The sequence below is a fragment of the Colletotrichum destructivum genome, chromosome 4 (genome assembly GCF_034447905.1).
Source record: "Colletotrichum destructivum chromosome 4, complete sequence".
NCBI classification, from domain to species: domain Eukaryota; kingdom Fungi; phylum Ascomycota; class Sordariomycetes; order Glomerellales; family Glomerellaceae; genus Colletotrichum; species Colletotrichum destructivum.
In genome coordinates this window covers 1,118,980-1,131,796 of record NC_085899.1, presented here as the reverse complement: position 1 = coordinate 1,131,796, position 12,817 = coordinate 1,118,980, and the positions used below count along the sequence as shown (strand labels likewise).

At 56.1% G+C, this 12,817-nt stretch overlaps 4 protein-coding genes across 4 annotated transcripts; 1 reads left to right on the top strand and 3 right to left on the bottom strand.

Annotated features, from left to right (window-relative positions):
- Positions 1-305: 305 nt before the first annotated feature.
- CDEST_06257 (Putative glycoside hydrolase family 16, concanavalin A-like lectin/glucanase domain superfamily) lies at positions 306-1,418 on the bottom strand (the record flags this gene model as incomplete). The annotated part of the gene is made up of 1 exon (XM_062922416.1): positions 306-1,418. The coding sequence occupies one exon, from the start codon at positions 1,416-1,418 to the stop codon at positions 306-308; it is 1,113 nt and encodes a 370-aa protein (XP_062778467.1).
- Positions 1,419-3,791: 2,373 nt separating this feature from the next.
- Positions 3,792-4,967, bottom strand: CDEST_06256 (Putative gfo/Idh/MocA-like oxidoreductase, NAD(P)-binding domain superfamily; the record flags this gene model as incomplete). Its single annotated transcript, XM_062922415.1, has 1 exon — positions 3,792-4,967. One exon carries the CDS (start codon positions 4,965-4,967, stop codon positions 3,792-3,794), a length of 1,176 nt encoding a protein of 391 aa, XP_062778466.1.
- A 117-nt stretch (positions 4,968-5,084) lies between these two features.
- On the top strand, positions 5,085-6,706 carry CDEST_06255 (uncharacterized protein; the record flags this gene model as incomplete). Its single annotated transcript, XM_062922414.1, has 2 exons — positions 5,085-5,090; positions 5,206-6,706. The coding sequence occupies 2 exons, from the start codon at positions 5,085-5,087 to the stop codon at positions 6,331-6,333; spliced, it is 1,134 nt and encodes a 377-aa protein (XP_062778465.1). The 3' UTR covers positions 6,334-6,706.
- A 1-nt stretch (position 6,707) lies between these two features.
- CDEST_06254 (uncharacterized protein) lies at positions 6,708-10,862 on the bottom strand. Its single transcript, XM_062922413.1, has 2 exons — positions 9,217-10,862; positions 6,708-9,157 (listed from the first exon to the last, which is right to left on the bottom strand). The coding sequence occupies exons 1-2, from the start codon at positions 9,596-9,598 to the stop codon at positions 7,857-7,859; spliced, it is 1,683 nt and encodes a 560-aa protein (XP_062778464.1). The 5' UTR covers positions 9,599-10,862; the 3' UTR covers positions 6,708-7,856.
- Positions 10,863-12,817: the final 1,955 nt, after the last annotated feature.

Genomic DNA, 12,817 nt, shown 5'->3' with positions numbered 1-12,817 from the left:
TCTGCTCGTAAGCTATGATCACTCCACCAGCCGAAGTCATTCTTTATGAGAGGTGCATGAAATCATTCGTCATACAATCTGTGAAAATATACCGAAATGTCTGAATGTCTTTCAAGTATGTCATCATGCTAATACGGAAATACGCTTGCAAACTATAAGCCAAGCGAGGACTCGCAAGTCGCTGACAAGTTCAAATAATGTCCAGCTGGAAGGCATAGGCCCCCAGATCTACATGAAGGAGAAGTGACAAAATGTCAATGAAGAAAAGAAGAAGAAGAAAAGAATCCCCCCCGGACATAGGCCGTCTAGGAGCTGTAGACAGCAACGTACTTGACCTCCATCCTCGAATCCTTCCCGCCCACCGTCTGCGCGTTGGGCGTCTTGGTGCCGGCCTTGGCGTCAGGGAACTCGCCGCCGATGGCGACGTTGAGCAGGATCATCTTGGGCGTCTGGGCCAGGTTCTTCCAGACGGCCTCGTCGCCGATCTCCTGGCCGGTGAGGGTCTTGGTCGGCGTGCCGTTGACATACCACACGAGCTTCTCCGAGGCGAAGCCGCCGGCGCCGGAGCGGTCGACCTCGCAGGCGACCTTGACGAACTCGCCGCGGGGGAACTCGGCGCTGGAGCTGAGGCCCGTCTTCTCGTTGCAGGGCCCGCCGTCGATGACGCCGCAGTGGGCCGTTTGGAAGACGGTGCCGACGCCGTTGGAGACCTCGAGCATGTCGATCTCGCCGACGCTGGGCCACGAGGTGACGTTGGTGCGGAACGCGGAGCCCATAGACCAGAAGGCCGGCCAGATGCCGGACTGCGTCGCCGGGTCCGAGGCCGGGATCATGATGCTGGCCTCCATGCGCAGCTTGCCGCCCTCGGGGCAGGTGAAGTCCTGCGCGGCGTTGGTCTCGATGCGGGACGACGTCCAGGACTCGCCGTTCTTGATGGGCGTAATGGTCAGCGTGCCGCTCTCGGAGATGGCGATGTTGGCCGTGTCCTTTGTGTACGTCTGGATCTCCTGCGTGCCCCAGTTCGTGGCGCCGCCGGGGTAGCCCGTGCCGATGTCGAACGTCCACTTTGACGCGTCGGGGAGGGCGCCGGCTTGTTGTGTCGAGAAGTCGTCCTGGAAGACAATCTTCGCGAAGCCCTCGGGCAGGGTCGGGCCGCCGCCGCCCCCGGTGCCTGGCTTGGTCTCATTCGCTTTGCTCGGAATGCCGCTAACCGTTGGCGTAGCGGCGCTGTTTGTCGGGCCTGCGGGACTGCTCTGTCGAGACAGAGATGGGACGGTGCCGGAGGGAGCGAAGCCGGGCTTGGTGCCTTCGGGACCATGGAAGCCGGGGTAGCCCGCCTTGTAAGGCAATGGCGCCGGGGATGACCAGCCGACGCTGAAGAGAAGTGGAAGAAGAGAGAGAGCCTGCATGGTCAACATGATGGGTATCTTGGTATCGGAATGGTGAAAAGAGTGGAAGAAAATAATGTAAAGGAAAGAAAGAAGAGAACGAAATTGCGCTTGTTGGTACTTGTCGTGATTCGAGTGATCTATCACGATTCCATTTGGTGAGGAGGCCTTCACATCTCTTTTATACACCCGTTGATCCCATATCAAGAGCCATTATGGCCATCGCTTAGAAAGTTCGTCCTGTGTGACACCAACCGCCATTCTCTATTCCAGGTCCAAGTGACTGAACCCCACGAGGATGTGGATTCAGACATGGAAGACGCTATTCTCGGTGTCCAATTGAACCGTGATCATGAGTTCTACACACTCTTAGCAGCCAGTATTAAGAGAGCCTCGCTTACCAAGTAAATGGCCTTTGGTAACTGTCATCCCATGATTCTTCGCCGCTACTGGAGGCCCGAGTGGAGCCGGAAGGGGGCAAGAGTCGACTGACGTGAATCAGTTCGAGTTCCCGGAAGGCCGGCCGATATCAGAAACAGAGTTGCCAGCGCAGGTCTTCTGCTAGCGACTCCTGATCCAGACATCATTTCGGTCCAATAGGCAGCCTCGTTCTCGCAACGGCCTGATATTCGGCTGTCGAGAGATTTGTTTATGGTCACTGACTCGGCAACATCGCTGCTCTCCCGCCTTCGTTCATGCTAAAAGGGGACGAGACCCCCGGATCGGCCAGGCACAACGTGGAACTTAACGTCGGTATTAAGCCTTGGGATCTCCGCCGCCCCCCTCCCCATATCATTAACGTCAAACACTCAACATCTATTCCGAACGAAAGGACTGCCCCCGTTGAGCGTCTAAATCTACCTCTCACAGGCACATACCTAAAATGGGTGTTCCTGCTGCCAGTTTCTTGACGGGATTCCCGCGTGCCAAGATGATGGTTGCAGGGATGTAATCGAGCATCACGCAACCTGCAAGCGACATTCTGCAGCGACAGACCACTAGGCACGGCGACGAACCGACGGCTGATTCGGACGAAGTGGTTCGTTGTCGGTCATCTTGCCTGTTTCTTCGAATTCTCCGACGACCCTTCAAGGATGGGCAGCTCGGTAGTGGCATTTCTAAGGGTCCCCGTCGACACATGCGCTGTCCATTCTATATTCGAGACTTTGACAACATGGCGACATTCATGCGCGGAAGCAATTTGGCAACCAAACGAGCAACAAACGCTTATGGCATCGCGCTTTTGGTCATCCGCCGTACTTGGTCAGCCGACTTGTGCTGCCCACTATCTATGTCTTGGCACTTGGCAAGCCCAAGTAGCATCGCTAGCTGAAGTGGTTCGTCATTTTCCACTTTGAACGCAGAAACCTGGCTCCATCTAGAGCTACCCAAAACGTTACGAGTGTTGGATCTGAAAGCGCGGGACTTTCACCTTCCACCAAGGTGGGCATCCTTCATCACCTACGTGGGCGACTATCTGCAAAACTATCCCAATTAGGGGGGAATTGGGTTTACTGGCTGACAAATGTAACGTTTGGGCCAACGCAATATATGTGAAACCCCCCTCTTTAATCGAATAAGTCCTTACCAAGATGCTTTACTTTCCAAATAGCAACCCAGCTCTGCTGCTATAGTCTTTGGGTTTTAGTAGTGTCGAGTCCTGCATGTCATTCATTAAACCGTTAATTTAGTCAGCTACTCAATAGTCTGTCGAGAGCGCATAGCTGGGAAAAGACCATTTCCCTCCGTAGCTACGAAGCGAAGATAGCGCTGGGTGATCTTCGACAGTCTGTCTCATATGTCTGCCTTCCGCGATTCGTTCAAATCCGACAGTAACATCGTCCATTTCAACCGGATTCTGTGCAGATATCATGGTAATAGTTGTTGCCGTGTAGAATGATTATGGAGGGGAATCTTGCTGGGTGACTTCGGATCGGGACTGTTCAGGTAATTCTATGAGTCAAGCCCGAGATATCCTTTCAAACGGCGGACGCAATATTAGATACAGGCGAAGAGTCCTGAAAGAAGACGGCATAGAGCTAAAAGTTCTTTTGTCCCAGAATGTTTGTTCGTCGAGCAAGCAAATACTGTCAACATGACTGTTGATGTAGACCAAATTTTCCTGCCTGAAGATTCAATGAGCATGGCGCCCAGTGGAAAAGTTGCAGAAAGTCTTCATCAACCAATCAACCAAAGTCAATACGTCAACAGTTTCAAAGATAACAACTGATACAGGTTTATAAGAGAGTTGGTTATAAGCCCCAATTTGACTAGGTATTTGGCAAACTTACAGAGAGAGAATGCTACGTCTACGACCAATGGGCCATTCTTTCGAGCTAGTGTATGATGATGTAACAGACGTCTCGCTTCTACAATTGACGCCAGTAAAACCCCGCGACACTTTTATTGCTTGTCGAAATGTTGAAAGAGTGTGTCCAGCTCTCTCATTCTCAAGACGGCATCTTGAAGAGTAGGCCACCCCCCACCCCCCTCTACATCGCCCCTCCCAAGCTCAACCCATCTCGCAAATCTCTCATATACTTCCCCGACATTCCTCGCTCGGACCGGCAACGCTTCCTGCCATGTATCCCAGCCCCATGGCACTTCTGCCACCTCGTCGCTCCCATGTTCGTGAACCCGAATGACAATCGGCTCGTCATACGAATCCGAGTGCAAGTATGGCCCCGAGGGGCTCTCGACCTCAACCTCCCCCTTCTCCCCGACGATCCGCCATACGAACGCCGGCCGTCCCTTGAACGGCGGTCCGTTCCGGAAGCGGACCGCGAGCGTGGCCCCGTCGACCGTGCTGCGGCCCCGGATCGCACCGTGGAGGGCGATCAAGTCGGGCACATCGGTCCGGACGCGCCGCAGCTCCGGCCCGGCACCGAGAATCTTGACCTCGGGCCGCTGGATCTGCAGCCGGCTCTCAAACGCCGTGCCCGCTTCCTCGAACTCGCCGAGGACGTGGTGGACGTAGTCGATCATGTGCGCAAACGCAATCGTGACCGGGTTGCCCCCGACGACCCTCTCCGCGAAGTACGCCAGCCCACCCGGGAGCTCGTCCCGGGACAGCAGGTTCCCGTACGCTTCGACGTCGCTCCCCAGGACCTTCCCGACGCGGCCGGAGTCCACGATCTCTCTGACCTTGAGAACCACGCGCGCCACCCGCCCCTGCAGTCCGACGATGCTGACCCCGCCGGACGCCGCGGCCAGGCTCGCAAGCTCCTCTGAGCTCTCGAGGTCCTGGGTGGGAGGCCACTCGACGTAGACGGCCTTGCCTGCCCTCGCGGACGGCGCGGCGACGTCGAAGTGCGTGTCGACGCGGGTGTTGCAGACGACGAGCTCGACGTCGGGGTCCCGCGCCAGGGCCTCCGGGTCGCCGTAAACCTTGACGTCGCCGGGCAGTCCGTAGTGGGCGCGGGCCGCCTCCGCGGCGCCGGTGCTGGAGTTGAGAAGCGCGGTGATGGTGTAGTGTTGGCGGCCGCGCGGGGAGAGGAGGTATGGGAGGTGGCTTTCGGCAGCCCATGACGTTTTGGCGTTGGCGGAGAGGCCGATGAGGGCGATGCGGATGGGAGCCATTGTTGTTGTTTTTTCTTCTTCGAGAAAACTTATTGAGGTAGCGGTCGAGATGTGAAAATGACCCGTTTGATTGTGTTCTGAGAGTAAACCGTTTTCGAGAGCCCAGAGGTTGATCTCATGGTGGTATATATATACTCTTTCTTCTGACAGCCACCAAGCTATTGTCGCGACGGATTTTGGATCCCGCTTGAGCTTTGACCTCAATGGCGTAATCAGACCAAGAGGACATTGTCACCAGTCCTTCACCCAGCTCATTTGTCATCTCCTTACCAGCTGGGGCGCGATTTGCGAGGAGTTGCAGTTGACCAGGGGGACATCATTCGTACATGGAAAGAATGGAAGAAAGCCAGCGGTTGGGGATCGCGGAATCCCACTCACCACAATCCGGTGCCGGACCGCGGTATCCGACCCACAGGGCCCCGAGTACCCGGCAATATGGACCCGCAAGTTCCGTGTCCGTCTGGTGTCCGGTGTCCGACGTCTGCGGCCAGCCCGAACAACCGAAGAAAAGCCTGGCCGCCGGGAACTTGCATCACGCCCGGCATCGGCCCATCGGTCCCAACGATCTCCCCAATCACGATCCAATCTCACATACCCGCGCGAAGGACATATCCCGCCCGTCTGTCTAGTTGCCATAAATAGCCATCCTCCCTCCATCTCCCAAGACTCGGGTAATGTTCCAGCGCAAAAGGTCCAGCCACCGCCCGACCCCGACATCCCCAAATCAGCCCGCAGACCGCGGAGCCGGCAATGCACCTGCCCGCCCACCGGCTCCGTTTGCCACATCACACCCGCATGTCTCTCCCCATCGCCTGGCCAAAAAACTTTCCCATACTGCATCGTCCCTCGATTCCCCGTGATCCCCTCCCCTCACCCACTCAACCCACAACCACGAATCCCGTGCCAAGCGTCAGAACAGCCCTGTTGTCTCCAGGGGGGAAACGACGCCTATCCCTTCCCGCCAGCCCTCTCGAGTCTTCTACGCGGCGACGTGCATAAGTCCTCCCCAACGCCTTTCATCCAAACAATGTCCCACACCATCTCACCTCCTCAAACAATAATACCAAGCCTCAGCACCTGCAGAAACCCCCGCCCACACCAACTTCACCACCTACACCACCTATACCGGCCATCACCGTCCCCGAATGTCACTTCCCGCATCGTAACAAACTCCCCTCCCTTCCGGCGACCCGCCTGCAGCTTCCCTCCGGCTCCGGCCCCCCCCTCCCTCGTCCAGACGCACGCCAACACTTCCCAAGCAAGCGGGTTTCGCTTCCCTCCCCCACTCCCTTGGTCTCTACCGCCGCACTGTAGACTGCGCCATCGCCCTTCGAGCCCGTCTTACAGAGCCGCCCTCGGTGGCTGAGGCCACTGTGCATACGAGAGGTCCGCCACCATCGCAAGCGGCGCAAGTCAGCCCTGAAGCCTCGAGGCCGCCGGCTATAGGTCGCGGCAAAAATAAAGAAACGGGCAACTTGGAGCAAGTGAGCACTGTAAACGAACCCCCCCCCCCCCACACCGTTGTTGTCTCCCGCATGTCTTTCCTTTCAATATACTCTCATCTCACCTACCACAAACCCACTCTTCATCCCCTTCCCCCCATCTTCCCATCCCCAAATGTTATTTCCAGCGAAAGTCGCGGCGATCCGCATCTGAAACGCGTGGCGCCGGATGCCAGCAAAGCTCCCCAGACAGTCCTCTCCCCCTCTCCCCTTACACGCACTCCCACTTGAACGCCCCGGAGGGCCGAACCCATCACGTCTCTACGCATGGACGGTGCTTACTTCGCGGGTCACCAGTAACGGGAGGCGGACTGCGGGTGCGAGAAGCCGCAAGCGAGCCCAGGGAGCCCCTTCTGGTGTGATCCGACAGCTTGTTGCATCCGTCACGATCTTGACGAGGGGAAGGGGGAGTCCTTTCTGGGACGAGAGGCGGCCATGTTGTGGTCCCCTCAAACATGAGAGTAGCTGACGGCCTCCGACGAGCTGACCGCTTACTTATCGAGGTGGGTAGGCAGGGCTCGCCTCCATACAAACTGACACGAAAGAGGATATGGAGAATAAGATGGAATACGAGCATGGGAATCACGTACGAAACAAAACAGAAATAATTATCAAGTGGTTTTTTATTCAAGCCATCATACGATGCCATACTGCACTGCCACTCATGGACTCTAGGCCCGAGGCTGGGACAAGACGGGTCGCAAAAGACTTCTCCCCAAGCTGGAGACTCTTCGTACAAGAAACAGCTCTGTACAAGATGGCTGGGCTCGGTCCCATCGCAGGGCCGAGCCTCACTTCCGTAATACACCCAAGTAAATACACAAAACAGACTGCCACAATATCCCGTGGGCCTGGGTCTGTAACTCCGGTATGGCTTTTCCCGAGTCTAATGTTGATTTTGTCCCTGCTTTTTTGTTGTTGAAAACACCTCCTTTCGGTGGCTCCATATGTTCCTCTGGTAGAAATGCAAAGTATCTACAGGCCTCAGATGCCAGTGAGGCGCACTGTGCTGCTCTAGACAGTGAGGGTAATAGGTAGTAGAAATAAGACAATAATAAGATTGGCGAATGCCCCAGGTTTTGGGGCCTTCTAGTTCAAGCGGACGGCGAAAGCAAAAGCGTAGATCGTAACGTGTCGTAAGAGACGTGGCCTAGTCAAGGCGTGTGGTGATGAAGGAGCGACGATAGTCGGGTATCTTGAAAAAGAATAAGTTCAGAAGAAGGGATGGTAGTCGCCCATGTTGAGCAAAGTTCGATCATCGGTTTAGTTTTGCTGACGTTAATCGTAATGGCGGAATCGCGGATTCCTAGGCCCCGCCTCTCAAAAGATTCGAGATCGCGAGATGATGTGTAAAGGGTCTTTCGGTTCGGCTGAGGGGGGTTTTGCTTCACCTCCGAATGCCAACCTTTTCGGCCAGGTTACGCCAGAACCGACCGCCTTTGCGCTCCTCACTCCGGGTGCGGATCATCTTGGTGTCACGTTCCATGGGTCCAACAATGTCTTCATCCCCGCGCTCGGGAAACTTGCCCTCGGCGTCAATGAGACGGGGAATCGCGGTGGGCAACCCATCCTCGAGACGCCGCCACTGCATGCTAGCAAAGACGTCGTCATTGCCAGGTCGGCGGAGGAGGGCAGCGCCTCCGCTGCTGGCGCGAACACGCCCGCGGCTACGGCTGCGAGAGACGCCCGAATGCGATGTGGTTGTCTTGCTGGTGGCAAGGATGTATTCCATCGTCTGCTCATGGAAGTTGCGCCAGCTCTTCTCCGTCTCAGCCCATTTCGCTTCCGTCAGCGCGTAGATCTTGGACGTCTCGCCGTAGTTCTCGCCGGTGCGAACTAGGTGCTTCGTGTAATTTACACGAGCAGTTTCCCAGTCTGCACGCAGGTGGCGAAGGGTCTCCATATCGGCTTCCACCGGCTGGTAAGGTTGTGGCGTGATGGTAAAGTTGGCATGGCCGAGGCGGTCAGACCACTCGTCGTGATCTTGCACGATGGAGGGGAATCCGATGGGTAGTTCTTGTGAAGACTGTGCATGCCGGAAGGAAGAGACGGATGGCCTCGTGCTGAGTGCAGGCGTAGGAAGGTGAGAAAGCGGCTGCGGCGAGGGGATTTCCATGGAGAATGTTGATGGAGCTACAGTGGGAGACTGGAGCGGACTAGGTTGGGGGGCTTCGGTTGGCGGAGTGGTAAGGAGAGGAGGGAGCAGAGGCGTTGTTGCGAGAGCGCGGTCGCGCTCGATGCTGCCCCTCTCGTTGTTGGCCTTTTCGATGTCAATGGGGGCCGGGGTCTCCACGCTCTCGCTGCTTTCCCAGAAGGACGTAGCAGGGGTGGGGATCGGTGGCTCGTTGATGCTGTCCAAGTGGCGTGACGGGCCGGATAATGAGGATGAACGGCTTGATGCTGCGCGAGAAACTGAAAGGGCGTGTTCATAGGTCAATCCTGTGGTCGGCGACGCAGTCAACTGTGACCGCTTCGTGGATTTCCACCGTGACAGATTGGGAAAACGCGTTCCAAGGCGTGTGGCCAGGCCAGAAAAGGGCGATTCGGTGCCACTACGCTTCCGCTCGAGGGTCGCAGTGAAGTCGCTGTCGCTCGCAAAGCCCAAGTCGTAGTCGATATCGAAGTCGGTAGGGTAAACGCTGTGGAGAGTTTCGGAGCTTTCGTTGTGATGAATGCAGGGTTCATCGCCTACGCAGTCAGATCTTAGCAGGGGCTCAATCGCAACAGGGTCAGAGTGCCCGACTTACACAAACAGTTGTAGAGATCGAATTGCTCAGCGAGAATAGTGCTGTCTTCCATCTCTTCGCGCTCCAAAGGCTCCTCTTCCACGTCGGGAAGTAGGCGTTTGGAAGACTTGGTATGGGTAGTTGAGGTTGGTGACGAGGGGCAGTCGTTGAACAACGTGGGGGGAAGATCGAGGGACGAGGTCGAGCTGGAGTAGCGCAGATGCCCTCGAGTCGAGAAAGTTGGGGTGACGGGTGATACAACGTCGGAAGAGGACGAGTTTGCCGTATAGTAGATGTACTGGCGGTCCATGTCGCCTTCTGGGAATTCGGGTTGCTGTTCCTCAAACTTGCGGCGCTCTTCCACGAGCTGGGGCAACAACAATGGCTTCAGCTTGGGTGACATGATGTCTGCGTCGACCGGCGTGGTCAATGAGTTTGCAAGTCGTGCTGTGCAAGTAGTGGGTGGGAGAGGGCGAGGTCAGTTGGGCGAGACAGGGCAGTTATGACGATATTGGGGTCGGAGTCGTGCTGCGGCACTTTGGCGAGCGTGGTGGGGTAAGCGGAGGAGCAAGACTTAAAACAAAAAGGGGCGATGCGGTGACAGCGAAGTCAAGCCGAGATGTAGTGTCAGGCTTTGTTGATCTGCTGTCATTGCCATGCACACATTCGTTGAGGGTTCGGGTTCAAGTTGTGCAAGGTTGCCGTTCTTGTCGTGGGGGTGGGAAGCGCGCGAAGTCGTTGCGGCCTGGTGTAAGTACTGTTGAGGTGTGTACTTGGTCGGTTATCGACGCCACTCAGATGGTTCTGTCAGCCGGGTCTTTCAACTCGACATTCTCGTTGTGCTTCTTCCTCCTGTGTTGCGTCTGTCTTGTTCTTGTTTCCACCCAGGCGACGACGGGGCGGTGCTGTGGTGTTTCGAAGCTGGCCGTCCGAGGCGGTGATGATGGTGGCCGGGACTGATGACTCTTCCCAATCTTGGTAGGAAAACCCTTCTTTTCTCCAATAAAGACTGGTCAAGTGTTGGAGCAGACCGTTTGTCAAGGGCAGCAAGTCGTTCCACGTGTACGATTTCGGTGCAGGGTACAGATACCTCGGCCTGGATCGCGGTGGTTGGGCTCGTGCTGGGGGGAGGGGGCCAGTAGGAGGTTGTATATGCGTGCGTTTGTTGTTCCCTCGATGCAGATGTCTCCTCTTCCAATCAAAAGCAGACGACGATGGGCCCAATGCGACAGACGAGTTGAGTACTCCGGGGTTGGCTGCAGGGTGTACACGTGATGGGACAACAGCGGCGTTGAAGGGTCTGGGTGGTTTACAGCAGTTCGCAATGTAGTGGGCGCGGCGTGTTGGCGCGAAGGGTGAGGCGGTCGGCGATATATGAGACGTCGTGGGTTGCTGCGTGTCGGACAGCAGTACAGAGAGGTCGACGGGTGTTGGCTGATGGCTGGTAATGTTGCTTCTGCTTCCTGTGCCGTGGACGAAGAGACGGAGGGGGAACAAGAGGAAGAAAGGGTTCCCAGTTGGGGTTCACACAAGGAGGGAGGGTGGGCGAGTAAAATGTATGGATGAGCGGGTTGCAAGGTCGGTCGGCAAGCAGGACAAGGTTCGTAGGCACTGACTGCGTGGATAGGTGTAGGGTTGAATGGATGGCGGACGTGGGTGGGTGTAAGAACTTCCCAGCAGCAGAGCAGCAGAGCAGAGCAGCGCCAGAGGGACGGACTCAAGAAGAGTGAGTGAGTGAGTGTGGCAATGACGGGGCGCGAGGGCGTGTGAAAAGACGCTGAGCTAACTGAGTGAGCGGAGTGGGCTATGAAGTGGAGACTGTACAGGGGTGTGGGTAAGGAAAAAAAGACCGGGGGTGTGTGTGTGGTTGAAGGGCGGGGCCGTGAGCTACCGACCTACCTACCTGCCTAGGTAGGATCGAACCGACCGACCTTTTTTCCTTGTCGATTTTGCCCTTTTCTTTTTTACCCTTTTGGGAGGAAGAAGCAAAGGATGATGACACGGTGAGGTGCAGCTGTTGCTGTTGCTGCTGCTGCTCCTTTACCGTCTATTTTCCTTCCACTGCAGTCTGGGGCCAGCAGTACGATGTATGCGAAGCAGCAAAATGCAGAGCGCCTTCGATGTATTGTAGGTATGTACTCTGTACGGTTACACACACTACCTGTCTACCTCTGTGGGTGGGCACCTAAGGTACCTACAGACTGTAGGTTTAGAGGAAAGAAAACAAAACGAAAAAAAGGTGCAAGGGGGACTAGACTGGCAGGGTTGGAAGCTTCAGCGTAGAGAAGTACGTACCGATGCTTTCCCTGCATTGTATCCGGAGGTACGTGTAAGCAATTTTTTTCTTCCTGCCCCAACCAGACAAGAAGGTACGTACGGATAGAAGGCAAGGCAAAAGAAGGGGAGGAGCATTTCAGAATGTGGTGCGATGGAAGGAAGGAACTGCATCAGGTACGTACTCATATCTCGTCCGAGTCAACTTTACTTTGGTGATAAAATACAGGTACAGAGCATCCGTACGGAGGCAAGCAAAGACGACAAGGCATAGGTACGGATAGGGAATCGTCATTCAAACTCCTCCCCCCACCAGTGCACCACCATCATCGCTCTTCCTTTCCTGGCTTGGCAACTCATTGACGTCGGCACTGCCATATCCCTCGGGGCGTTCTGACTCTCTCTTTCATCGTCAACAAACAATCACAGCAACAATAGAAGAAGGCCAGCGTGCTTCGCTCTCGCGCCTTTGCTTCGGAACGTCAGAACGTGTCGGCGGGACGGGGAGACACGGAAACGGCTGCAACAGGCCTCTTCTCTTGCATTGGCGCAAGCCTCGTCGGTTTCGTCTTGTTTTTCTTCCTTTGTCTCTTGCTCAGCACGGCCGGAACCCATTCATTCATCTCGCCCTCCCCTCCCTCTCGCTCTCCGTGTCTCACACTCGCGCAGTCCTCGGCTGCCCCAGAAGGCAGAGAAGAAAATAGCCCCCTTCTGTTCGTCCGCCCTCTCGGCGTCTGCACACTACACTGCCAGCAGCAACGAGCCAAAGGTAAAAGCTATGCTTGTCCGATCCCCGTCCTAACCCAAACGCAGTTTAAGCCCATCCTCCTGGTCCGTGTTGTGCCCTTCACCAAACTCAGACGCGGTGTGGAGGAAAGTGGAGGAGACGGATCCCTCGAGCCGTCGCCTTCAGTTGTTGTCCGCTGTGTCACTCACTCCCTGCATCTGCCTCTCTCTGCGTCCGCTCCGCCTCTGCTTCTGGGTCTTTGGGTCTCTCTGCCGCCCAACAGAGGGCCCGAAATGCCCAAGCCTTTTGCATCGTTACTCCGCACACTATGGATACAGCACTCCCCTGTCCGTCTCTGGGCAAAGTATCTGGCATCGGACGAAAGGTACGTACATGCTGGTAGTGAGTGGTGTCTGACAGGGTTCAGAGACACCACAGAGACACCAGCACCAGCGAGAGACATGGACCGATTAAGTCAGAATCCGACGGGAAGACATCGACCACAGCCTCCAAGTGGCCGTCGCCCTCGCCGTTGACACTTTCTGGGGCTGATTGTCGCTCCAAATTCCAAGACACCGGCGCAACGGAGTAAAACAACTTGACTGGCTCTTGTCTCTCTCT

Coding starts and splice junctions, on each gene's coding strand:
- CDEST_06254 (XM_062922413.1), bottom strand. CDS start 9,598: ATGTCACCCAAGCTGAAGCCATTGTTGTTGCCCCAGCTCGTGGAAGAG. Junction 9,158..9,216: donor CGATCTCTACAACTGTTTGT/GTAAGTCGGGCA, acceptor CTGACTGCGTAG/GCGATGAACCCTGCATTCAT.